This window comes from Rhinolophus sinicus, linkage group LG02, assembly GCF_036562045.2.
Source record: "Rhinolophus sinicus isolate RSC01 linkage group LG02, ASM3656204v1, whole genome shotgun sequence".
Lineage (NCBI taxonomy): Eukaryota > Metazoa > Chordata > Mammalia > Chiroptera > Rhinolophidae > Rhinolophus > Rhinolophus sinicus.
In genome coordinates, this window is record NC_133752.1 from 36,631,421 (window position 1) to 36,655,908 (window position 24,488).

The 24,488-nt window shown below is 38.9% G+C and overlaps 1 protein-coding gene across 2 annotated transcripts in view; it reads left to right on the forward strand.

The window, feature by feature from the left end:
- The window catches only part of ADH7 (alcohol dehydrogenase 7 (class IV), mu or sigma polypeptide), a 61,409-nt gene extending 43,875 nt beyond the window's left edge, over positions 1-17,534 (forward strand). For both annotated transcript variants that reach the window (XM_074323182.1, XM_074323183.1), the window contains 8 exons: positions 5,065-5,166; positions 6,057-6,195; positions 6,508-6,595; positions 6,701-6,917; positions 11,406-11,666; positions 13,084-13,219; positions 15,619-15,757; positions 16,670-17,534. In XM_074323182.1, the coding sequence (XP_074179283.1) occupies positions 5,065-5,166; positions 6,057-6,195; positions 6,508-6,595; positions 6,701-6,917; positions 11,406-11,666; positions 13,084-13,219; positions 15,619-15,757; positions 16,670-16,694 (1,107 nt within the window). In that variant the 3' untranslated portion in view covers positions 16,695-17,534. The remainder of the gene's footprint in view (positions 1-5,064; positions 5,167-6,056; positions 6,196-6,507; positions 6,596-6,700; positions 6,918-11,405; positions 11,667-13,083; positions 13,220-15,618; positions 15,758-16,669) is intronic.
- The last annotated feature ends 6,954 nt before the right edge of the window (positions 17,535-24,488 follow it).

The following is a 24,488-nucleotide window of genomic DNA, read 5'->3' on the forward strand; positions in this document are numbered from 1 at the left end:
GTCCCTGTGTCCTGTCCCGAGGAAATTAGAGCGCATGGGTGCTCTGACATTCTCACATTTCTTTAGAGGCTCCTGTAAACTTTTAGAGTGGCACTGGGCTCATAGCACTTAGGAGGTGCAGTACCCTGAGCGATTTGGCCCAGAATTTCATAGGTACACTGAGAAAGGCTTTACGAGAGATTCAGCTGACAACTTCTCTGAACCTAAAATTAGTACAGATGTGCTGTATTATCCAGTGTGACTGTGAACTTTTTTGCTCAATAGTTTTTTAGTAGGTTACCTTCCAAGTTGCAGTTTTTAACATTTTATCATCCAATCAATTCTCCTGGAAAACAAATTAAGACCATAAAGATTTATACAGATATTAAACCTCACTCGATAACACTATTTTTTGCCTAAGTTTGTTTTTTAGGTTAATGTGCTCTAAGGTTGTGCCAAGGCCTTAAGAGTTTACCAAATGAGTATTTCTGTGTTTGTACTGGCACCACCCACATTTGTACTCTTTTTCCTGTTCATAAACAAATAACTTTTTGTTGCTGAGATAAAGTTTGGTTTCTTTGGTTTGAAGGTTGAGGCTCACAAAACCAGTTTTGTCCACACCTGCTTAACTTTTGTCTGATAATACCTGCAAAACATGCCTGGTTTCTTCAGTGTTTGCTGCTGAAACAATGGCACTCCCTCTCAAGCCTGAGCTGGTAGAACTTTTACCTGGTAGATTTAATTTGGCTAGTGGGTTGAGATTAATAATTCTGAATTCTGAAATGAAATCTCTCTTGCACGCTCTCCTGTCAATACAGTCAGTAAATTCTGGAGATGGCAGCATCATTGCAGCTTATATAAGAAATAATGGTGTGAAGTGGTGAAACAGCTACTTCAGAAGAGCTGAGCACTTGCTCAAGTCAATGAAGCCCTTGACCTATGAGAGCCAGTACCAGGCTGCCTTTCAGTCCCCTCTGCCCTGCACTGAGCACCCCTGTGCGATGCACAAACTACACAACCATATGAGACAACTCTGCGTGTAACTGTGATTTGGGTCCAGATCATAATCTGTCCCCCTGCAGGAGCAACAGTTTTGGTTTTCTTTCTATTTCCCCAAACTCCTAGAAACCACAGCTGTCGATGATCTAGGTACCCCTGACTCCCCTTTCCCAACCCTGACCTTCTATTCTAATTTGTTTACGTTTCCTTGGCCCTATTGACACTTATGTGTAATTATATATTTTCCAGGAAGTGCATGAAGGCTTTGTGGAATGAAGTAGAGCATAAATATACATGTACATGCACATCCTTACAATCAGCTGCGCTGAGCAGAGCAGCTGAAGAAGCACAAAATGTATTTTTAATGAATTGTGTTCAACTCAACTAACCTGCCCTGTTTCTATATTCCCAAACACAAGGAGGATAAGAATGCTTTCAGGCCTTTTCAATAGGATTCCTTATCCTGTCTTTGTTAATATGCTTGTTGATAATAGTAATTTGCTGTTTTGCTTCTCCTGACTTGATCTGCATAGGGTGGGGCACATGGACCATTGGAAAGTCTTGAAGGCTGTGACTCATATTTCTGAAGGCAGACTTTTGAGCCAGAGTATTTATCTGACAGTACAAGATGCTGTTATTTACAGCAGTGTGAGCTGAACATCACTGAGAAAAACTCTCTGTTTACTGAAATACAGAACGAAGAGAAAGGTGCAATGGGCACTGCTGGAAAAGTAAGCAGAATATTTTTATATCCTCATGACCATTATCTAGTAATGTGGGGTTTTAGAGATTTGAATACATTAAAGTAATTAGGTACTTGGGGATGTTTCTTGTGGAATTAAGTGCCTGGGGAGCAAGCATACACTGGGGAGCAAGCATACACTGGGGAGGGCATTGCAGAGAGTGCCAGTAAAGTGGGGTAAAACAGCGTATGGAAGGATTTTTAGTAAGACATTGGAGGAACATGGAGAAATGTGGTTTATACTGATATTATTAATAGTTTAATTTCAGGATAGCTGGGTGTTTGCTCTAGCAAGCAAAATGCTTCCATAAGGAGACTTTCAGTAGTCTCATTTGCACACGTTGCGTTCACCTGTAGTTCAGTGGGAGACCAGGGTCTTATTCTCAACCAACTGGAAAAGATTTATTGCTGTTAATGGAAAAATGCTAATTCTGGAATGCAAAGTAGACAACAAAGTATTATGCTTTTAAGGTTTCTTAAGGATGTAGTTTCCATGAAAATATGTTCTAAAAATCTTAAAAACAAGAATACATTCTAGTGAAATATTTCTATCCTTTAAAAACAGAGTTGGCATTAACTTTAGAAACAGCTTTAGCATTTTTTTCATTTGCAAGTTGGTCAGTATTGTTCCTTTCTTTGAATGGTACACAATTGTTTATACAGTTAGGTGCTTTTGTTTGTTTTATTTGTTTTTGTTTAAACAACTTTGCATTTAGCTTTCTTTAAGGTTTGGAAAAATGAAGACGACATTTAAAGTCGGGGTAATGTGACAAGTGAGGAGGCCCTATAATGTTAGAATGAGAAACATTACTCTTGGAATTGAATAAAAGTAGAATAAAAGCATTCCAGTTTGGTCAGGAACCCATCAACACTGGATTAATTGGAAATTACTTTTGTACTATAGAAGCTAGCAACTCTACCTACTGAAGGTAATCAATCTTAGGGTTGGAAGGAATCTTAAAAATGTGCAACCCTATCCAACCAATAGATGCTTGAATTCTAGTATTGCCACCTCTATAATGTGGATATCTAGCCAGTGTTAGAATATTTCCAATGATGGGCTCAGGAGGCTCAAGTCAGCACTTTCCAGTTATAATTAATAATATAGTATATAATTTAACACATAGCATAAAAGCTATGTTATTTTTATAGTGATAGTGATGCAATAGTGTGATTTGCATAAAGGTTATATGTATCCCAAGTTGCTCTAGTGTTTCAGTGTAGCTCATGAAAGGAGGGGCTCACTTTACATCGGGGATTACTTTTTTCACTTTTTATAACAAATATTTTCCTTTTCATTAAAAAGATTTAGTTTGCTCGGGTTGCCTTAGCAAAGACCCACAGGGTGGGTAGCTTAAACAGCAGAAATTTATTTTCTCACTGTTCTGGAAGCTAGAAGTCTGAGATCAAGCTTTCAGCTATGTTTGTTTCTTTTGAGGCCTCTCTCCTTGGCTTCTTTCTGTTTTCACATGGTCTCCTCTCTCCTCTGCTTACACAGACACCAACCATACTGCATTAAGGCCTACCCTAATGACCTCAATTTAACTTAATTACCTCTTAAAAGACTCTCCAAATACAGAAACATTCTGAGGTACTGGGGTTTAGGACTTCAGTGTATGAATTTGGGGGAACACAATCCAGCCCATAACCGTGATCATTTTAGAAAATTTGAATAATCAGAAAATATGAGGGAAAAATATCGTCTTACATCCTAAAGACTACCATTGATTTCATTTTTGTTTGTACTTCCCTCTTCACATTTTTTCACCCATATTTTATGTAAATGTACTCACACTATTTAATAATATTTTATCCTGTTTTTCCTACTTAAATTTATAAATGTTTTAAATGTATAACTAATTTCTAGATTTACAATAATTTTATCATTTCTCTGATTGTTTACATATTTATTTACACATATTGGTTTTATATTTCTCTTTATAAGCAGTGCTGTGATGACCTCTAATATATATTAAGATTTTTCTGAATTTAGCATTGTTAAGGTAGATTTTTAAAATGAAATTATAGGGTGAAAGGGTCAAAATAGTAGTGTACAGAGTTTCAGTAATACAAGATGAATGAATGAGTTCTGGAGATCTCAATGTACGGCATGGTGATGATAGTTAACAATATTGCATTCTATACTTGAAATTTGCTAAAAGGATAGGTCTTAAATCTTCTCAACACACACACACACACACACACACACACCATAGTAACTCTGTAGAGGTGATCGATAAATTATTTAGCTTGATTGTGGTGATCTTTCACAATGTATACATCTAGCATCACATTTTGTTCCTTAAATATATTCAATTTTATGTTAAAAGTATCTCAATAAAGTTGCTAAACAAGTAAAATGGGACCATCTACCAGAAAAAACATTCTTAAGTATCCTGATACATACTGAAAATTATTTTCCAAAGGTGATGACATAAATGAATCACCCCTTTGACAATACTGTGTATTCTCATTAACTAAATAGTTATTATGGACTTAAAATAGAATTATAAACAACTTTTTTATAATTGAGGAGGACAAATACTTCATGATATATTTTTTAACTTGTTGTATTTTCGTCCCATGTCCTTTGAATGCACCTCCAGGTGTAAGTACCGTATATGGGAGAGCAGGAGTGGAAGGAGTGGATGTCTTCATGCTTTCCTTATAAATTTGATCAAGCTTTGTATGTATCGAAAATGTTGACTTTTGTCATTTTTGTCTTCAGCATTTAAGACCCAAAGAGATGCAAAAACTAGTATAGGTGCAAAAAAGGGTTACAGAGATGCAAAGTCCCAGGTTGAATCATCCGAACTCAGTCTATATACTTCATGACCTTTATGGTTCCCTTCATCTTTAAGCATGCTAATTTTCTAATTTCTTCTCCATTGCTACGTGATTGTACAACAATTAAATACTGGCTGACATTCTTGCAGAAAAATAAGCAGCATTTTCTGTTTTATAAATTTGCCCTTGTGGACAAGTGACACTAAGATGACAGTTTTGTTAATTTGAAATTGTAGTATAAGAACCTAGTTTAGTGTAAGGTTATGTGACCACAAGCAAAAAGAGCAAAGGGCTGGGAAAGATGTAGTACCTGAGATCTAGTCCAGTCCTGCTTCTCATGTGTTATGCGACCATGGGTCAATCATTAGGGCTGCATTTCTCATGTATCAAACACGGGTGCACACAAGATGATCTCAAAGGATTACAATTGTAATTTTTGATGAAAATCATCACGGGAGAATTAGAATGTTATATGAAATCTTCTGTCCATATTTTTATTATTTGGGGAATCTGTATTTGTAATGACACAATGACGACCCATTATAACTCTCACATAGGTTATTAAATGCAAAGCAGCTGTGTTATGGGAGCCGAAGAAACCTTTTTCCATTGAGGAAATAGAAGTTGCTCCACCAAAGGCCAAAGAAGTTCGTATTAAGGTAACAAGCCTTAGGATACATAAGCCTAAAATGTTATCATACCTGTATTGAGTATATCATTGTTGTGAGGTTGGGTTCTTAAATAAGGAGATGCTTCCCAAATTTTTGATATTAATTCTCTTACTGGTCTTGTTGATTGTTGAGAATCCTGTCATAATGGATATGTAATTAATGACTTAATTATCTATTAAAAACAATGCTACTAATCTATGCTATTAAAACTTTTATTTGTTGAATTTTTTATTGACATGGTTCTGATTTTTTTTTAAATGGCTAGTAATTATGACTATGACTTCTTTTAAAATCTTCTGGGAGTCAGATAGTATTGAAACTACTTCTCACAAAGAATGAGGAACTCATTTGTGCCTGGAGAAATGACAACTTCCTGGAGTGTTTTCCCGCATTCCTTTGGACAGAGCCTAACTGTTGGTTTGGACACCAGGTTGTTGAGTAGGCGTTGCTGCCAATCTGTCTTTGACCTTCTCCTGTTACCTGAGCACTGTAGTAACAGTAAGATTTTGCTCCTCAGTTACCTTCTTGCACGCCATTCCCTTTACTTTCATTACAAGAGCCCTAGGAGGGCCTGGCTGTGAAAAATCTACTTTTGTGCCAGCCACATGGTAACATCTGCATCCTGGTACCCTCCCAAGAGCAACAATTTACTCTAGAAAGGCACTGAGATTCAAAGTAGGGCCAGAGGTAGTAATACTGTAAATCTCATGATGAGAGGGATCTTGTCTCATGGTTAATATTAGACTTGGAATCTTCTATGAGTCAACACTATTAGGCTATCATACTGAATAAACAATTATCTTTTCAATATCTAGTTAAATATCCTTCCACTGTGACCAGTGTGCTGGTTGGTGCAATGTTCTTGTCTTTGAACACAGATTTTGGCCACAGGAATCTGTCGCACAGATGACCATGTGATAAAAGGAACAATGGTGGCTAAGTACCCAGTGATTGTGGGACATGAAGCAACTGGTATTGTGGAAAGCATTGGAGAAGGTGTCACTACAGTGAAACCAGGTATGCAGATGTCAAGTCACTAGTTTGAGATAAGTAGGATTTGACTTTCCTATCAAAGGAAGCAGCACAACTAGCTCTTGTTAGAGCCTTAATATAATTTAGGAGGATAAAAGGGTACGAGGAGAATAGATGATACAGAGTGAAGTTTAATTTAGCAGTCTCGACCTTTTTCACAAGCAAACCTTATGATGCTTATAAAATTTAGAATACTTTTAAAAAATTCTTGCATTGGCATGGGCTCAAATCACATTTGTTTATTTCATATTTTAATGTTAATGACCAGCATCTTATATCATGATGTTTTCTCTCTAGGTGACAAAGTCATCCCCCTCTTTCTCCCTCAATGTAGAGAATGCAATGCTTGCCGCAACCCAGATGGAAACTTTTGCATTGAGAGCGAGTAGGTTTCAGTCATTTTTACTCTAATACCATTTAAACTGTTTTTAAATCCAATGCTGATTTTTTAATTGACTTAACTAATATGTGTATTTGATGTATCAAATAGCGTTACTGGTCGTGGAGTACTGGCTGAAGGCACTACCAGGTTTACGTGCAAGGGCAAACCAGTCTATCACTTCATGGGCACCAGTACATTTACTGAGTACACGGTGGTAGATGAATTTGCCCTTGCTAAGATCGATGCTGCAGCTCCTCCTGAGAAAGTCTGTTTAATTGGATGTGGGTTCTCCACTGGATATGGAGCTGCTATTAAAACTGGCAAGGTAAGAAGCAGGACGCGCTAGTTTCTTCCTTTTTTATTTTTCAATGACTTTCTTGGAATCCTAAAGATTTTTGAAAAAAAAAAAAAAAAAATTTGAAAACAAATCTCACATGCTGGCTCTTTCCTCACAATGCCAAATCAACTGGAGGAAAAATGAAAACGTTTTTTCGAAACTTTGTTTCTAAATGAGTGAAAATAAAATGTCTAGATTTAATTTTGTTTCCTCAACATTTCCTTCAGGTTCATTTCTCAATTTTAGGTTCTAAAATTTAGATCTGAAATTCACCATTTCTCTTTCACAAAATAAGTATCAGTGCTGCTGTGGTAGTTGGCTAGGGCTGTCATAGCAAAGTACCACAAACTGGGTGGCTCAAACAGAAATTTATCCTCTCACATTCTGGAGACTAAAAGCCCCAAATCAAGGTGCTGACCAAGTTGGTGCCTTCTTAGGGCTGTGAGCGAGGGATCTGTTCCAGGCATCTCTCCTTGGCTGTCTTCATCCTGTGTCTCTTTGCATTGTCTTTCATCTATGCCAGTCTTTGTGTCCAAAAGTCCCCTTTTTATAAGGACACCCGTGATATTGTATTAGGGCCCACCTTAATGACCTTAGTTTAACTTCATTACTTCTGCCAAGACACTATTTCCAAATAAAGTCACATTCTGAGATACTGGGGTATAAGACTTCAATGTATGAATTTGGAGGGGACACAATTCAACCCATAATAGCTGACATATAATATGAAAACATGAATGAGTTTTTAATAATGGTTATTAAAACTCAATTTGTTATTCTTAATGAGTCAAAGAAGTAAGTAAAATAGCATACAATTCATAATAGTATAGCCATCCCTACAAGCAACTTACTATGGTGGTCTCATCAACTCCAAAGTTTTTAGAAAAAAGTTATATATTAATTGATTCAAAATTTATAACTCAAACTCTCTTCAAGTTCTTTTATCCAACTCCCTGCCTGATATCTCCATTTGGATGTCTCACAGGTATTTCAAACTAAATATGTATAAAATTAAGTTCATACAATTAATTTTAGTTTATACAATTGAGTTTATAAAATTAATTTTCTTAACCCCTACCCATCAAACATATTTTACCCACTCTAATTTTCTTCATCCTTGATCTTCCCTCTCCAATTCCTTGTATGCAATCCAGCAGCAAGCCCTCTTACCTATACATACAAGGTATATTTTAAATCTCTCAATGTTCTTCAACTTACTACCATCATTATATCTTGACTGGACAGATGCAATGGCCTCCCTTCTGTCATCCTCATTATTTTTCTCGGCCATCTTTAATAATTCTCATTTACAAGCCAAAGTAATTTTATAAAACATATAAATTGGACTACATTACATTTTCGACCAAAAATCCTTCAGTAGTTTTCATACTTGGAACAGACTCCTCTCTCCCACTATGATCCAGCCACACCTGCCTCTTTTAGGATCCTCAGACCTCAAGCTGTTCCTGCATAAAGGCATTTACTCATGCTATTCTGATTATCTAGAAACTCATCTCCTAAGCCCTTGTGTGATTGGTTCCTTAATGTAGCTCTTGGTTTAAAATCACCTGCTTGCTTAGAGAAGTTATTGTTTTTCTGTGTACTCCATCTAAGCAGAAACTTTTCCCCATTATTCAAGGTAACATAATTGCTTCATGGATAGTGGTGTGTGCCCCAAATTTCAAACTCTCATTATATCTTTAGTCTTCCTAATTAGACTATAAGCTCCAGGGAGGTATATTTATCAGAGACATGAATTCAAGACAGGTCTGAGGTTTATGAATGTATAACATTAGCATGTATACACGTCAGTGGCATATCTTAGTTACTACTATCTTCTAGATTTCTTTGGAAAGTCCTCGCAATGGAACATCCCTTGCCAAAGGTCTCTTTGAGATTTAACTTAAGAATTTTCCTCAAGAACTTTCTCAAGAATTTACCAAGATAGAGGTGGAAGAAGGGACATAGGACATAGTTTTACATTAATATTTGTACCTCTTTTTATTCTACTTGATTTGTTAGCATCATATTAGTACTTGGCTAATACACTATTCAGCAAGACATTCTCCACTTTTAGGTATGATTTTTTTCCTGGAAGTTAAATCTTAAGGAAAATTACTTAAAGGAAAATGCATTTTTTCCTTTGCCTATTTTAAAATAAGTCAAACTTATTACATGAGGGTATGTTGGGAGTCTCTAAAACTCCTTTGGTTCAATGATTCACTAGAAAAAGCACAGAAAGTTATTATACTCATGGTTACAGGTTATTATAGCAAAAAGATACAGATTAAAACCAGCAAAAAAAATTTTTTTAAAGCATGTAGTGTGGAGTCCAGGAAAGACCAGGTACAAACTGCCGGTTGTCCTCTCCCGGTGGTGTCCCATGGACAGAGCTTAATTCTCCCAGGAACAATGTGTAACAGCACATGTGTGTCAACCAGGGACATTCACTCAAGTCTTGGTGTCCAGGGTTTCTTTCTACTGGGGAACCTACACATACGGAACTCACATGGGTGACCTCAGCTACTCAGACCCCAGCACCACCAGCAGTTAAGCTGACGGCTCAAAGCTCCAGGCATTCAAAAACAGGCATCCACCATAAACCACATTGTTCGCTTAAATGATCTGACACAGCACAAGGTCTCAGGTTCACAAAGATACTCATATCAGGCAGGAAATGCCAAAGATTCCAAAGTTATCTCCCAGGAGCTGATCAAGGGCCAGTGCTGAAGGCCTTTGGAACGGTGAAGCATAGATTTTTACTAAAGAACACTAAGGGGGTCAGAACAATGAAGAAAAACAATAGCAAAAAGTGGAAACTTACTACATTTTAAATTAATAAAATGTTTTTAAATAACCTATATTTGACAGTTTTATTTTAGATTATGGTTTCCTTCCACAACAATGATATGGATAATTCACTATAGATATTAACCTCCAGTTCCCATTCCCTAGAACATAAAGGTTGGGAAAGGGAGAGAAGTTGTTGGTTTTTTATGGTTGTTGTTGTTGGGTTTTGTTTGTTTGTTTCTTCAGTTAGAGGAAATACCTGAAATTAACAGAGACGGGGACCATGTTCAACTCAAAAATTCGGAGGCAGGATGACTATCACTATACAGATGGGTGACTGAGACCCGCTGAGCAATGTTTAGAGGTGTATTCCTTGGTGGTTAGAAAGACCACATGTCAGGGCCACCAGAGTCTAAGGCTTGCTAGGGATTAAATAAGGAAGGCTGAATGAGGTCCCAGAAGACAGAGCTAGAATCATAAACTTTTGTTCCTAAATATAGAACCTGAAATGGAACCATCAACAAAATGTGCCATCTCACATGTAGACAATGAAGCTGGCAGATAAACTGGAAGAAGAGGCAGAGAATGCCCAGTTTAGTTTCTGGTATAAAACTATAAAATGTTAACCACCAAGGAATCCATCAGTAGTTTATTGAATGGATGAATGAATGACTGAATGATACTTGAGAGAATGACTGCACTGATTTCAAAGCTCCAGATTCAGGAATGGAACTGAGAGATTAGGATGACATGGCTGAAAATAAAACTCATGGAGAGTGGGTACAATTCTCTGTCGATCTCTGATTACAAGTGGGGACATTTCAAAACACATGCACATGTACACAAGCTATTTTTTCAAGGTAATTCCCGCAAGAGAGAAGAAAGTCAGAGAACCAGGATGTCTGAAAAAAAAAAAGAAAGAGAGATAAAGAAAGACAAAAGAGGGAGGGAAGGAAGGAAGGAGAAAAAGAAAGGGGAGAGAGGGATGAGGGCAGTGAGACAGAAAGAGAATGAAAGAAGGAAAGGAGTGCCATACCCATCCTGTAGGTTTCCCTCAGTTCGGGGGTCCCTGCAACCTGATGGGAAACATGATTAGGATTCTTCCAGCAAGAAAATTACTTTTGGCTAGAACATCCTTTAATATAGAACAGTACAGGGTAAAAGTCCCAAAATTGATTTAACTACACTTATTTCCTGGAGCTACACATGAATCATTTAATTGCAACATGGAAGTTTGACTCTGATTTTTTTTAAAAAAATTATTTACAAATGATGCAGAGTTATGGTTACTAAGAAAATGCCAGTCAGGCCAAACCTAAAACAGTACAGCTTTGTGGAGAAGAGATAATACAGATCTGAGTGCTTATTTAATCTTGCTTTGGGGTTGGGTGAGGTTCTGCGTGGTAGCCAAGAAAGCTGCAAAAACTTCCACAACAAAGGCCTGAATGATGTAACTTTTTATAAAGGGTTTTCATTTATCTGGCAAAGACTGTATTTGTTTGTTTTTTCTGTTCTCAGACTTTCTGCTGTTTTCAGTCCTCTTTGGCACCTTATCATCAGAACAAGTGATCCAATCCTGAGATCACAGTTGTCCTCTGAATTCTGTGTTCCTAATACTGGAGATACATTGCAGGTTTAAATTTTTGATCCTGCCTCTAGATTTTACTGGAACTTCTCTCTCCACAGGTCACCCCTGGTTCCACTTGTGCTGTCTTTGGCCTCGGAGGAGTCGGCCTTTCAGTCATTATGGGCTGTAAATCAGCTGGTGCATCCAGGATCATTGGAATTGACCTCAACAAAAACAAATTTGAGAAGGCCATGGCTGTAGGAGCCACCGAGTGCATCAGCCCCAAGGACTTTACCAAGCCCATCAGTGAGGTGCTGTCAGAAATGACAGGCGACAATGTGGGCTACAGTTTTGAAGTTATTGGGCGTCTTGACACGATGGTAAGAGCCAAGATTAGGGGAGCCACACGATCCCGAACCTATTTGATCGCACAAGGTAAAACTCATTCTCCGTAGCTTAATTAAACCAACTACGGAAATACCCATTAGGCAAAAACGTAACCACAAAGAAATTGTACCTAAAAAGTCAAAAGCTAATGATCAGGTCTGCGTGACCAAAGTGAAGTATCACATGACATCACACCACTCTCATATTGCTGAGTGCAAGGTAGTCAACCATCTAAACAAGTTCCTGGGTTCTCTTCTTTGTGTATGTGGATTTCTTGGCAAAGGTGATTCCATCTCTTATACCTTAGCAAGCCAAACAGCACAAAATGACTCCCTGAGGAGAGATGAGGAGATCCGTGTGGAAAAGGGACTATTCCACATTTGGCAGTCTCTTCCTCCAAATCCATGATATATCCAACTTCTCACTCTTGACACCCGAGCTTTGTTTTCTCTCATCAGAATTTCCTTAGACTAGGCGCCTTCAGCTTTCTCAAACATGCCTCCATTGTGGCAGCCAGCAGCACCAGACCTCCATGGAGATCTGAGAAACAGGTCCCGAGCTCGGGGGTAAGAAAGCCCCACCTGGGCTAGGGTCACGAGACTTGGAAGTATGGGACACAGTCAACCATGGTCATGTAGAGCAGTAGATTCAATTCACTTTAATAGTTTTGGTAATTTATGAAAAATTAGTCTTCAATTTACCGTTGTTGTCATACTCCTTTCCTAGTGCCAGTAAGAATTATTCTACACAAACAAATAGCATTCTATGTTGTATGTTTATACAGTCAGCGTGCCATATTGGATATATTTTTATGGCCTGTTGATTTCCAGAGGATACATTGATGAACCTTGAGCTCTGAAAAATGCCAACATTTATTGCTACAATCTAGCAAATATTCAAAAACTATTAATGAAACAATGGACAGGTGAATGACCAGAAAATGGGAGGTCAGTCTCAGAGATGCAACCAAAAAACACAGATTCTTGTATCTCAAATATTAGTATTTTATTTTTCAAACTAAACTTAAAAAAAAACTAGCTTAAATGATTTAGTATAGTTAATTCAATTTAGTTCAAATGACCTTCGTAAGCTTATCTTTTCAGATATTAATTTGAAAGTATCACAGGAATTTCCCCCTGTATTTTGATCCATGGCACACTGAAAATGCCATGAATACTTACGATAGTAATTTCTGTTTTCTACCTAAAGGGCAAAGGTATCAAAGAGTTAAACTCAGACAAGAGTTGTGTTGAGAATTTTTAAATACAAGCAGAAAACAAAAGGACTAATTTAGTGTCATGAATTAGAAATGTCAAATAACTACTGGAACTCTGATGGTATGTAGGGCATTTATAAGCCCAAGGAATATTATGAGACCTAAACGAATAGTCACCTTCATTTTAAACTCAGGTTGATGCCCTCGCATCCTGCCATTTGAACTATGGCACCAGCGTGGTGGTGGGCGCCCCTCCGTCCGCCAATATGCTCACCTACGACCCTATGCTGCTCTTCACTGGACGCACGTGGAAGGGATGCATTTTTGGAGGTAAGGAAGGCAAAGCCCAGGGCTGGTGGCTTTAACTCTGTTCCTTTGGCAAGTAAGAGAAGCCTATTGTCTCATATTTCCCTTACGGGTCTTTCTTCCAAGGATGGGTATGAAGAGATCTAACATGAGACTGAGCGCAGTGACACAGAAGATGATTGGCCACTGCTCACCTTGATTTAGGGTCAGTAATTGTGGGCACATGTTTAATATCAGTATTTGCAACTCAAGTTCCTCCAAGGCCTGACTGAGAGGCATCAGCAGTATCTCTGTGGGGATGATTTTATGCTGATTTAATCCATTCTCAATATATGCAAGAACATTTGTAAAAAATAGAATTTATTCAACTCACAATAGCATCAGCAGAAGAGTTCTGGACCCAAAGCCAAAATAAACGAACAAAAAGGGATTGTCGCATTTTATAGGGACAACTGAGACTCACTCTAGAATAACTGATGCAGACGATGGTCAATTCTCAGTCCTGGTCTTATGTGAAGTATCAGCAGGATTTGATACAGCTGGTGGCTCCCTTTTTGTCAAACTCTGTCTTCACTTGCCTTCTTGATTTTACTATTTTGTTTGTTGTTTTTGTTCTGTTTCTTCTCCTCCTACGTCAGCGGTCACTCCTTCCAGGAAGGTGCTGCATCCTCTGCATCCTGAGACCTCCGACTTCGTTATGTCCTCGGGCTCAGTCCTCACACGTGCTCTTCATTTACATGCACTTCCCATGTAATCCCCTCTGGTCGCATGGCTTTAAATACACCCTGTTTATAACCCTTAAGTTTATATCTTCAGCTTAGACGTCCACCTCAGCTACAGACTCATATATCCAATTGTCTACCTGACATCTCCATTTGAATATTTATAGACATGCAAACTTAACCTGCCCTAAACCACTCCTGATTGCACCACTTGCACCCTAACCCTCAATCTACTCCTCCCACCATCTTTCCATCTCAGTAATGATGGCTCCATCATTCCTGTTGATCAGGCGCAAACCTTGGATTACCCCCTTTCTCTCACATGATGCATATTGCAGCAAACCCTGTTGGCTCTGTCTTCAAAGTACATCCAGGATCTGACCACTTCTCACCAGCACCATCACTTCTCCAAGCAGCCATCATCTCCTTCCTGTAGTATAGTAACTTCTTAAATGGCCTCCCTGCTCTTCACTCTCCCCCATATAGAACATTGGCCACAGAGCAGCCAGAGTGAGACTGTTAAAATAGAAGTCAGGTCAGGTCAAGTCCTTCTCAAAACCCTCTAATGGCTTCCTTTCACATTCGGAAGAAAATCGCAAAACGTGCCATGGCAGAAGGTCCCATGTGATCCGGCCCTCTGACCCTAGTTACTGCTCTTCTGTTTCACTCCGCCCCAGCCATGCTGGCCTCACTGGTCTCACTTGCAAACACTCCACTTCAATGCCATTGCATTTACTCATCCCTCTCCCTGAAATATTCTTTCCCAAGTTTCCCAGCTAGTTCAGTTCCTTTGTTTTTGCCGAAATGTCACCTTCTCTGGCAGGCCTTGCCCTGAGCTTTACAAAATAGTTTCCCTGCTCCTCTCCCCAACTGTCCCCTGGCTCTGCCTATCACCCTGAGTCTGCTTCACTTTTTCTCCCTTGTAATGTCACTGGGTGATGTGCTCTGCATTTGCTTGTTTAGTGTCAGTTTCTCGGCACTAAAATGAGAGTATGCTCATGCTTCCTGAGAGCAGGGAGTTCCTCTGTTTTGCCTCAGCTATATTCCCATCCTCTTACATGGTGCCTGGTAATGGTATATACCCAATTGATATTTGCTGAATAACTGAATTTTATTTCTAATATTCCGAAATAATCCCCTCACATCACATGAGTATATTAAGGGAGAAGGCTCAGCTTATATCTCTTATTGTTTGTTCCTCAGTTCAAGTCTTACTTCCTCTAAGGATCCTGCTCTAAAGAACTGTATTTGGATCCAACCGCCTGTTGCTCTTGTGCCCCAGATAATGTTGTGGGAAGAGAACAAGCTTTGGCCTTGCATGGAGCGTTGCCTGTGTCATGGGTGACCTTGACAAGAGCTGTAGCAGCAGAGTTTCAGTGCACTCAGGAGAGATTGGCAGGAAAGGAAGTGAAACTGGAAAGAGTAAATTGGAGATGATTTTTTCTGTAAAGAAGTTATTCTGTAAAAGGAACAGAGATACGGGGAAGCTCAATGGAGATGTTGGGGTCAAGAAATGTTTTCGTAGGGTTTTTTGTTTTTGTTTTTGCCTTTGCTTCTTAAAGTGGATGAAATATAGCTTATTCGTGTGCTGTTGAGAATAGTCCCATATGTGGCAAAGATAAAAATGCAGGGAGAGAAGGAGCAAATATAATATACAGATCATTAAGTGAAATCTGAAAAGAAATATATGCTTATTTACAGGCTGGAAAAGCAGAGATGATGTTCCAAAGCTAGTGAATGATTTCCTGGCAAAGAAATTTGACCTGGACCCATTGATCACCCATGTTTTACCTTTTAGAAATATCCAAGAGGGATTTGAACTGCTCTATTCAGGGCAAAGGTACCTGTTGTTGTTTTTGTTGTTGTTGTTGTTGTTGTTTTATGGTGATGTTGTCTCCTCCCCACAGGTTACTTTTAATATTTAATATTTATAAATGCACCCACATCTTCCACATTTTATTTTCGATTCTTGAACCTAGTAAGATTGAAATAGCTGATTTGTTTTTCATAGATGTAATATATCATTGTCTTACAGTAACCAACTGTTATAAATCCTTTGTGCTTTGGTTCTCTACACAGGATTGATTTCATTTGGCTGTTTTTATGTCATCTTAAAGATGCTAGCTAGCTTCCTCATGAAACACCATAAAGTTTCCTTACTTTACAGTTTTCAAAGTGGTTTTTTTAAAAGTGCTTTCTTCTGATTCTGCATCCTGACTCCGTTGGATTCAGGCCTTCACTGCACTGCTAAAACTCAAGTTGCCGCAAGCATCAATGCTTTAGCATGGTTTTGAAAGACTTACTATTCATTTATTAATGTATCTAGTCATTCCACAGCAAAGAATTTAGCACCACTCTACTGCAGCCTCCCTGCCAGGCTCTGGGGATAAAGGGAGGGTGCAGGTCTCACCTACTTCTACCATCTCCTAGGCCTCCAGAAGCCTAAGCACCCTGGATTACACTCTCTGTGCACACCTTTCTAGCCTTATTCATGCTTTCCCTTCAGCCAGAAAATTCTTTCCCCCTTGTCAACCTGTTGCAACTGTGCTGAGGCTTCAAGAATCAGCTGTGATACCCCTATCAGAGACCCCAAAGAAAGAAAATGAATTGGTGAGGACCTCAGGTCCAGAAGGATTTCCAACAGCAGAATGTACCTAAATCTCCTGTAACAAATAAGAAGATAATTGCTTAAACTGTTCTTGTTTGGAATGTATGGACAGAAATCAGTAAAACGATCATGTTTACCTTTCAGCATTCGAACTGTCCTGACGTTTTGAGATTCTCAGTGGCAGGAGGTCGTGTTGTGCGATGGTGACGTGGAGCTTCCCTTTCCACACTCACCTCTGCTGAGATCCTGGATCTATTTCATAAGTACAAGCAGAAGTAGAAGATTGGTGACGATATCTAATCTTTATGAAATAAATTCTTAGAGTCATATGAGCACCTTGGAATTAGCAGGGGGCTTGAGTCAAATATATTAAAATTTTAAATTTACATTTCCTAAGGCTATAATTATACATTTTGAAAATATGTACTTGAATTTTTATGTTAAAATGGAGATTTATTTAAAAAGAGTTTTAACCAGCCGCCACCACTTAGAGCAGATTTAGCATTAAAGATGTGGTATATGTATTTCCTAAAGTAATATTAATTTGGTGGAAGGTCTTTAACATATTGTATACATGCTTTTTTAGATTCAAATGTAAGGGTTTTTTTTAATTTGTTATAAATTAAATTCAGTTTTGAAATCAGCTCGTTGCATGGTACAAGTTGATTAGGTTAGGAAAGAAATGGGGAAATTTTTTAATGATTAACTTTAAGAATCATCATTATGTAAATAGGTGGACCTGAAAAAGCATACTATCAGGGTGCATGAGATATTGGCCAGTCTATATTAATATTTCAGTAAATAAGCCTTTTATAATAATACTTAAATATCAAAGTGCAGCTAGTATCACATTGTAATACATACCCTATTAGTCAGTTCAGTAAAGTAGGATTACAAATCCCTAAGTACATGTTTACTTAGTAATGACTCAATTTTCCAAAAAATGTTTTGAATTTGGTACAATTGCACTGACACATCTATCTAAATAAAATTTAAATATTTTACAAAATGTTTTTGTGGTAATATATTTTGTTTGAAGAGGGAGTTTCATTTTGTGATTGAATTTTTACTGGCTATGGATAAAATGTTAAAGCACCTAAAAAACACATGAAATACTTTATAAAAACATGAAAAATTGGGGCAGCCGGATGGCTCAGTTGGTTAGAGTGTGAGCTCTGAACAACAGGGTTGCTGGTTTGTTTCACACATGGGCCAGTGAGCTGCGCCCTCCACAACTAGATTGAAGACAATGAGCTGCCACTGAGCTTCTGGAGGGGAGGCCGGATGGCTCAGCTGGTTAGAGCTCAAGCTCTCAACAAGGTTTCTGGTTCAATACCGCATGGGATGGTGGGCTGCGCCCCCTGCAACTAAAGATTGAAAATGGCAACTAGACTTGGAGCTGAGCTGTGCCCTCCACAACTAGATTGAAGGACAACGACTTGGAGCTGATGGGCCCTGGAGAAACACACTGTTCCCCAATATTCCCCAATAAAATATTTTTAAAAAAAAGAAAGAAAAGAAACACAAGTAAGGTGACCAGAGCCGAAAATGGTGGTTTCAATACAAGAATGTAAAAGAGCTTGGACAGTCCTGCTTCGGTAATTGTGAACTGTCCAGGTATTATAAGTCAATTTTGCACAATGAATATTTCCCAGTGAAAAGTGGCTGGAACCCAAGGGATAAAAGATTTCCCTTTTACCAATTTGTTGACCTAGGCTTAATGTAAGTTTGTGGAGAAAAAAAAATTCAAATACCTAAAAAGTATATGGAATTCCTTTGTGAAGTACTTTCAAACATCAGCTAAGTTCAGTTGTAGCAATCCTTGAAGCAGTTTTAAATAGTAACAGTGTGATAGGAAAGGCATAGGCAGTTAGGAACAGGACCCAGACAAACAGTCTCAAAGTGAGATGGAAAAATCGTGGGCAGTCAGGGATGGGTGGCGGTGGGAGGGCCTCAAGGCCAAAGAGAACAGCAGCTGACAGGAAAAAAAGAAAAATGTAAAAGAGGGAGCTGGACGGGCGGGGCTACCGCATCAGACTGCGGATTCAGCCAAGATACCAGCCCAGGGGCAGAAAAGGGATGGGGGTGGGGCCAAACGACTCCTGGTAAACAACTTAAAGAATATGGATCCAAAGGCATGAAGTCTCCCACTCAGTTCAGCCTGCGGGGTATTCTGTTCAGATCCCTGGTCTCCTCGGAGAACTGTACTCTTTTGCTTTTCCCTTTTACAATAAAACTGCTTCAATTTACCTCTCAAGGCCAACGTTCTCATTCTTCTAGTGCGGGAGGCCATGAACACCGGGCACCAGACGTCAGAATTCTACATCAACAGTTTATAAAAATGTATATTATATATACACATGAATGCATAATATATATGTGTATATATATATGTATAATCACCGCCTAAGAATTATTTGGAGACAGCTCCATCATCCATTTACAATGCATATAGTTAGAACCCTAGGACCTAATTAATGAAGGAAAAACTCCCCACAAAAGTATTTTTTAATGTTTATGTTTTTTATCTCAAATTTCAAAAACCATGTTACATAAGGATATCTAAACTCATATACAAATATAGTTGCATCAAAAGAAATAAATCCAAGAAAGAATAAACATGTATTTTCTCAGATCACAGTTTTTGAAATGAACTCCATTTTTTTGTGTAGAGCTTCTTATAAATTCTATTTTTATAAATGTTACACATGTCACAATTTTATATATTTAACATTTATTATGAAGCTTCGTGGAATCATTTCTCAGTTCAGAGCTTGTCATGGCCAAATAGTGAGCAGAAGACCTACCATTTTACCAGGGAACCTTTTTCAAATCATCTGAAAACACTGATTCCAAGGACAGATCATAACATTGATAGTTTTTGTGTAGTTTTCATTTCTAGTCAATGAAGCCAGGAAGCAATATCAGCTGAGTTCTTGGATGTTAAATCAAAGGATAAATGAGCAAGAAAGAGCTAGAGGAATATTAAACGAGATACCCAGCTTCTTGTTTAAAAAATAACCTAGAATTTCATCACTTAAATGATGCTTGAAGGGTATTCATTCATTTGGCATTTCCCCCCCATTTCAACCTTGTACCAAGCACAGGATTAGGTAAACACCTAGCTCACAGTGGTCAATAAAACAGACATGGTCTCTGCCCTTATAGAGTATATGGTGTGTGGCAAGAGACCAATTATAAGAAAGTAATAAACCTATAAATATATCACTTAAATTTGCAATGTGTTAAATAGGGCAGGGACCAGGGTGAGCTGGAGCAGGCCTCGAGAACAGAGGGCAAAATCCTCCCGGTTGAAGGAACAAAATGCCCAGAGGCTAGTATTTTGAAGAAGCTGACCTCCTCTTACTGGGAATTGTAATAAGGGCAGCATAGCTGGCTTTTGCCTCAAAATGTTAATAAAATTGTTCAGGTTCATGAAGCTGAAAATGCTAATTCTTTATGAACATGTATATACATTAATTTATCTTAAGAGTCAGCTTCCTCACACACTTATCCAGGAAAGAACAGGCTTTAGCTGTTACAAGACTGACATGAAATGATTTTTACTTACAGGAAGAAAAGGACGTATAGCACTTTCCCAGGAATGCTCTTGCCCCCATGACATCAGATCCGGGCAGCAAACATTCTTTCTACCAGCATTCCCTTTCTTATTTCTCACTCCTCTTTATAGCAAAGGTTTTTAATATTCTTCTGTAATAATTAGCTAACTGAGGCCTCATAAACTAGCTTCTAGTATTTAGCATCTTCATGCACATATATTTGTCCCTCTTTTTGTTTCTCACTCCCTCACACAGTTCACTTTCCTTTACCTTGTAATTTTTCTCTTAAAAAAAAGACACATGTAACTCTCTGTATCAATGCCAATAAACGTGTTACTTAATGAATTCAAAAAAAAAAGGAGGATTATATATTTCTGGCTGTGTCAGGATTCCGGCACGCAAAATACATCATCATAGTAGCCAACGAATCAAATGAGGCAGCGAGACATGTTCTTAGCAACTGCTCTTTCAGATTGTCAAACATTTCATTTCAAATTTGTGTTTATTTTTCTCTACTGCGAGTGAAGGACTCTCACTTAAAATTCTAGTAAACATTTTAATTAAAAATAATGTTTACTTGAATTTGCAATTACACATTTGGGAAAAAACTTTTAAACTACGAGCATTTTAGAACTTTCAATGCAAGTTTTGGCAAAGAATCATATGCTTACATAAAATCTGACACACCCCAAATGTAATACTATTCATTCAGCAAAGCCATTTGCAAAACAAACATTTCTACAAAATAAACAAACCAAACATAAAATGTAAATATTGTACTCTGATTGTGGATTACAACATCAGTCAAAAGCCTGACGTGGTAGCTGGATTCGGCACGCCTGGGGTTAAAACTCTCAGCACCTGTTTCCTGATGTCCCACCTAGCTCTAACTTCCAAAGGCTCAAATTAGAAAGAAGCCTCTTGAGATACTCCTAAACTTGCTTTGTCTTTACTTTGGGAAAGGAGATTGTGGAGTGCCTCCCTAGCAATAAAAGGTGCTAAAACATTTACAATTTATTTGTGCACAATAGAGGACCCATGCTAGTGCTTTCATTCTGGCAAATAAAAATCATGGAAATAGACTCTCCCCAGGAAGCCACCAAGGTTCTGGGAAGCACTTGGCGGAATTCATGAGAAACTCTCAAGATAGTCAGCTTGACCAAAGACTAACTCAGAAAAAGAGAGAGAGGACTGACTGGGTTCTAGGACCTTGGCCCTAGCACTATCAGGGGGCCCTATTTCATACCTCCTGCTTCTAGGATGCATGTTATGGCAACATTGAAACATAATTTGGGCTGTTGTCCATCTCAAATGCAAAAAATGGTCATTATAACATCTGTCATTTTTTAAAAGCCAACTTCCCCATATTCTGAGGTTTACCTTACTTGAAGGATGTGGTCTCATCTCTTTCCTCCAGTTGCTTTATTAAATGACTAAACCATGGGAAATAGCTCATGTTATCCAAATTATTTACTCTAATTGTAGTAAATGCAAATTGAAGAAACTGGGCTACTCCCCTACCCTGGAGGTCATTGCAGAGGCTCAATAACCCCTGGCTTCCACACTAAAGGCTTTCATAGAAAGGGTCAGCCTTGGTCTTTTGATGGCAGTGCATTAGGCAATGTTTGTGGGAATAGTAAGAGTCCCTAAAGGGGAAACACCTAATCATTGCCTGACGTCTCCCCACCTCACTTAGGAGACCTCTAACATGAGGTCTCTCTACCTTTACCCAAGAATATTTTTTCATTTTCAATATGTACACAGTGGGAATCCCCGAGAGTCCATGCCCTACTAGTTTGCCCTAAGAATTGCTTGGCATTTGGATCTTACCCTTATAGATTAACACCCAACTAGGGAATAACCACCTGGATGTGCCATGGGTAACTCAAGGTAACATGACCAAAATCAAACCCTCCATTTTCTAAAGTTGATTTCCTTCCTCACTTCTCCACTTTAGTTTGTGGCAGCACCATCCACTCAAACCAGAAAGCAGAGCATCATGCTGGATTCCTCCCTCTGCACCAGTCCACACATCAAGTAAATCATAAAGAGCTCTTGGTTTTACCACCTAAATATGAATCAATCATTTCCCTCTCCCTCTTGCCTGCTAGCATGTTCTCCCTGGTCTGTTCCCTCATCTCCTGTCTAAATTCCAGCAATAACCATGGACCACATGTCTCAGCATAGAAAGGCTTTGGACTGACCTATCCTAACCCTCCAAGCACAGCCACGGGAATGCCCAAATTGAGAACTCTCTGTTTCTGTTCTTGAAATACAAAAATATTTTAAAGAGCCAAGGAGGAAGTGCCACAGACCTTCCTGTACCCCATTCTCTCACTTCAGGCCTGAGAGCAGGATACGATCCCGGGATGGAGAGGATGTGTAGGGTGGAGAGGGATTGAATGCCCTGTGCTCTCTGGACCAGCTCTGCTTGGGCCCCTGCTCATGTGGGAGCGAGAGGATGAGGCCAGCACCTGAAAGGATGGATTAAGTCCAAGCACAGGTGACTCTGGGCCAGGGCTCAGGTCTCACTGAGGCGGTCTCCTCATTCCCATCAGATCAGGAACTCTTTCTTAATGTTGCCTATCCCTCAAGAAGAAGGGGATTTCCCCTACTGGCTTACTTCCCCTAAAAACCAAGACAGAGGATTGCGGGTCTAAATACCATGGACTTAAGTCCATTATCTTTCTCTAGAGGCAAGCTCAGTAAGACTTTGGGAATCACAATATTCTTAGAGTTAGATTTACTGCGTTTGTAAATTTAAGTTGACTTCAGTACTAACCAAACTCATAGTCTGTGTGACTGACTTAATTTTCCCTCTTTTTGGAAAATTGTTAGTATTGAAAGAGAAGTTTTGCTAACCTATTATCTTCCTCCCAGTACTTACAAGAGAATTTTGGGAAATTCCATGTACCTTGCTCTTGTCCGATTCCCCTCAGACTTATTTTCCCCACAGTCCCCAGGTGAGGCAACTTGAAGGTAAATCTTACCACGTCACTCCTTTACTAAAAAGTCATTCAAGGGCTGCACTTGGCCTCCATGATATGAACACGAATCAAGGGCCCTTTGTGACCAGCTAGCTGACTTCCCATGGCCCCCTGAACCCCGCATCCCACTCAGGCAAACTTAAATGCTTGAGTACCCCTGTACCCACTATGCTCGGGTTTCTTTTGCTTCCTGGATTTCTCTTGCTATTCGTCTTCCTAGAATATTCTTCCATCATGTCCTCTTGTCCTAGCAAACATCCCCTCATCCTTTCAGTTTCAGTTTAGCCTTTACTCCCCCGAATGTCTCCTCTGAGCTCAGTGCCTCGCTGCTCTCAGTAACCTGGGTATGATTGTCACTGCGTGCACCACGTTATATTGTAGTGCTCTGCTGATGTGCTTCTTCCTGCAACAGTCTATTCATCTATATCCAACTGCTGGCAGAGAGCCTAACAAGAATAGATGCTCAATAGTGTTTCTGAAATAAATGCATATGTGAAAGGTTCTTGATACCATGAGGGTTGGTTTCCTCTGCAGGACTGAGAAAGGGGCTGCAGGTGGCAGTATCTAGCTAGGCCGAAAGTCTGGAGTGAGTTCATATTTAGACAGGAGGAGAATCAGAAGTAACTGGTTCCTTTCACATGTGCCTTGGGACATTTTCCAGCTACTTTGTTTATTTCTCTTTTCCAGTATAGTTGAGGAAAATGGAAAACCAGATGAAAAATTCATGTTTGATGAGGACACCAAATCCTGCAATGCTGGACCAGCTGTGCAACTTTCAAATACCATATCCTCCCAATTTTGTTGTTCACAGCCCAGAACTGCTTCAGGAACTAGAGATAAGTCATGGAAAATGGTCTGTTACTCACTATGTAAATCATCTTCCAGTTTACAAACAATTTCACAGACTGAGGGATTATTGGATAAAGTGTGTATATCCCCCCGTGACTCCAAGTCTTCCTTTTATACTTTATTTATATTTAGTCGTTTATAATACAACTGAACTGAGCTCATTCTCCCATGCTAAGTTCTACCATACCCCGCACAGTTCCTAGCCTATCATTGGTTCTAAATAAATACAAGCAGTTTGAAGTCGTAGTGGTTTAGTTTAGTGATTCCTACGTGTTTGCGTTGGTGATTGCTATAATTTTCATTTTATATTTTTGACTTTGTTCCTTCTGTTGGTGGACTTCTAACCCAGTAAGCCAAAACCTAGAATTCTCATCACAGTTCTGCTCACCGTGAATAGTCCCTGTCTACTGACTTATCTGGTGAACGTCTTGACGGCAGGACCCATACAGAAAGGATCCTAGCAGAAAACAGTCAATCAAATTAGAGTTTAACTGAAGAAAGATGAATAAGGGTTTATTTCAGAGGTGTAGGTAGGATTAGTCACTCCAACAAGGAGTGAGGAAGTAT